This window comes from Monocercomonoides exilis (assembly GCF_001643675.1).
Source record: "Monocercomonoides exilis strain PA203 chromosome Unknown scaffold8-1962414, whole genome shotgun sequence".
Lineage (NCBI taxonomy): Eukaryota > Preaxostyla > Oxymonadida > Polymastigidae > Monocercomonoides > Monocercomonoides exilis.
In genome coordinates this window covers 1,646,355-1,649,079 of record NW_027150553.1, presented here as the reverse complement: position 1 = coordinate 1,649,079, position 2,725 = coordinate 1,646,355, and the positions used below count along the sequence as shown (strand labels likewise).

Genomic DNA, 2,725 nt, shown 5'->3' with positions numbered 1-2,725 from the left:
GGGATAAAAGGACGGGCATGTCCCTGATGTTCCTGATATTGCCATGACAGAAAATGGGATGTGCGCTTGAAGTGCTGGGGATGAGCGAAGCAGCACTACGGCTATGGAGCAGCACACAGCACTCAATGCATGCTGTTTCTACACGTATTGTGTTGACTGTGCTCGAGGCAGAGGGAATGGCGGGATGAGTGTTCTTTTTTGTGTGAGTTGCATGGTTGGAGAGGATGAGGAAAGGAGGGATGGAAGTGCCTTGTTTTATTTGAGAGGAAGGCAGAAGAGAGAGAAGGAAGATATGGATTGAAAGAATCAAGGAAGAGAAGAAGGGTTATGAGACTGAGATGAGAGAAACGAGGGAACAACAGAAGGAGAAGAAGAATGAGGAGAAGAGAAGGGAAATGAAGAAGCGGAAAATGAAGCGGAAGGTTTCGAGAAGAAAAAGGTATAAGGATTATATCTCAAAAGTCATATTTTTGATATTTTATTTCAAATTTATTTTCAAATATTCTTTCAATTTTCTTTTCTTTTTTTCCATATGTTATTTAATATTTCTTCGGTTTATCTTTTTCCCCTGAATTTTTATTGTTATTTTTTTAATGGCAAAAGTGCATTTGCATGAGTCGTCAAGAGCAATGGATGCGAATGGAATGTGGGAAAAAGGCAGAAGAAGACAACAGAAGAAAAAAGAGATTATTGGGAAAGCAAATGACGAAGAAGATTATGTTCTTGTTTCAATTTGGAGGCACTGAAGGAAAAGAAGTTTTTCTTTTGGAAATATGCATTTCAGAAGCAGGAGAAGAGGAAGGAAAAGGGAGCTCAGGCTCATTTGAATCTTGATGAACATCTCATTGAGAGGCATGGTAGGCTTATGGAAAATGAGAGAGGGAAAGGAAATGTTTTGGTGAGTGAATCAAGCTCCATTTCTTTCAACTCCCTCAATGCTCCTTGTTTCCTTCTCACAACTCACATTTTTCAATATTTCAACAGCAAATGATGCATGTTCGCCTTCAACCACTACGTCAATCCAAACCTCATGTTTTATTAACAGTTGCTCATTTTCGTCTGTTTGCGACATATATGATGGAGGTATTGTTCCTTCACTCAACAACCCCTTGGTCTTTTTGACAGCCTCAAACACCTCGTTTGTTGGGTGTTGCAGGACAAGGAATGTGAAATGTGAAGGAACTGCAGAGGTTCTATTGAAACCAGACAGACAGAATGAAACATTCAATGGAGCAAATTCATTCACTTGGTGCGAGTGGAGTGAATCGAAGGCAACAGGAAACGGCAACACATATGCCGATGGCACTTCGAACGGTGGTGCTATTTTCATGTTTGGTCAATCGTCTGCCACTGTTTCAGTTTCGCATTGTGCATTCAATGAATGTGTTGCGTATTACGCAGGCGGAGGGATTTCATGCTATAGCATTAAATCAGTTGAGATTGTGAATAACACATTTAATGCTTGTGCTTCTGAAACATGGATTGGAGGAGGGGTGTTCGTTTTTACTATTTCAACATGTGTTCGGATCAGCGGATGTGAATTCCAGAATTGCAAAGCATATAGCCATGGAGGAGGACTTTTTCTTGAAAATTTTAATGTTTCGGGGCAAGAATGCATTGGAACAGAAAGTGGAGAAGGGGAGAGTGCGTGCGTGTTTGAATGCTGTTTCACTTCATGCTCAATAACTGGAACATGGGGAGGAGGCATGTATTGCAGAAATGTTCCCAATCAATTCAAGATTAGAAGCGTCAGGTTTATTTCGTGTAACGCATCGACCAGGGGAGGCGGATTTCATTTGGAACCAATAAAGCAAACTGTACCAGCTGATGGGCTTTATTGCTATTTCCTCTTCTTCCATGAATGCAAATGCTTGGGTGATCCACCACATGGTCACGATATGATATATCTGGATTATTACAATTTATATTTGGATTCTGGGAATCCGTTCCATGAATGTTACACAACAAACACAGATGATCAGAGAGTGTGCTACGGATATATTGCATCGAGTTCGACAAGTTGGACATTTCAGCACACAGAAAAGTGGGATTGGCTGAAGGATTGGACGAAGGTTCTGTATGTGGGTGCTAATGGAAGCGACTCGAGTGGGCTGTGTGGGATGGGTGAGCCAGCACCTTGCAAGACGGTGGGACACGCAGTGGAGACGGGCTTGGAAGAGCTGAGCTCATCAGTCACGCTGCTGGAAGGGAATCATCAAAGTGAGGCAACAACAATTAATATTGGATCAAAAAAGATTTCTGTCATTGGGACGGGCAAAAATAAAAATTCGATTGGAACAAAAACGAATTTTTATATTTCATCCTTCTCATCTTCATCTGCTCCTTCTTTCTTTTTCCTGCAATTTTTTCTCTAAAAAGAAGTGATTCAACAGCTTCAGCTCATTTCATGTCAACTTTAAATCTGCAAGCGTCTAATTTTCAATTTCCCTTCTCTTGGTATTTTTTCGAGCAGACATTAGATATTGCAAAGAAGGAGCAGAAAGGCGGAGGAAGAGCATTTGGAGCTGCTAACTGTGAAAATGCTGTCAAATGCTCATTTATAATCACTAACTTTTTTGTAGATAATTTTTATAAAAACTTCTTCTTGGTCATCATCATCATCATCATCATCCACTTCTCCTGATTCATCAGTTTTATCATCTCCTTCTATTTGTCGTTCAATGTCTTCTTCAATAATTACTTCTTTGCCTTCTTCGCCATTCTG

General features: G+C 40.4%; 1 protein-coding gene across 1 annotated transcript; it reads left to right on the top strand.

The window, feature by feature from the left end:
• Positions 1-935: 935 nt before the first annotated feature.
• On the top strand, positions 936-2,375 carry MONOS_15797c1 (uncharacterized protein; the record flags this gene model as incomplete). Its single annotated transcript, XM_067868694.1, has 1 exon — positions 936-2,375. The coding sequence occupies one exon, from the start codon at positions 936-938 to the stop codon at positions 2,373-2,375; it is 1,440 nt and encodes a 479-aa protein (XP_067733135.1).
• Positions 2,376-2,725: the final 350 nt, after the last annotated feature.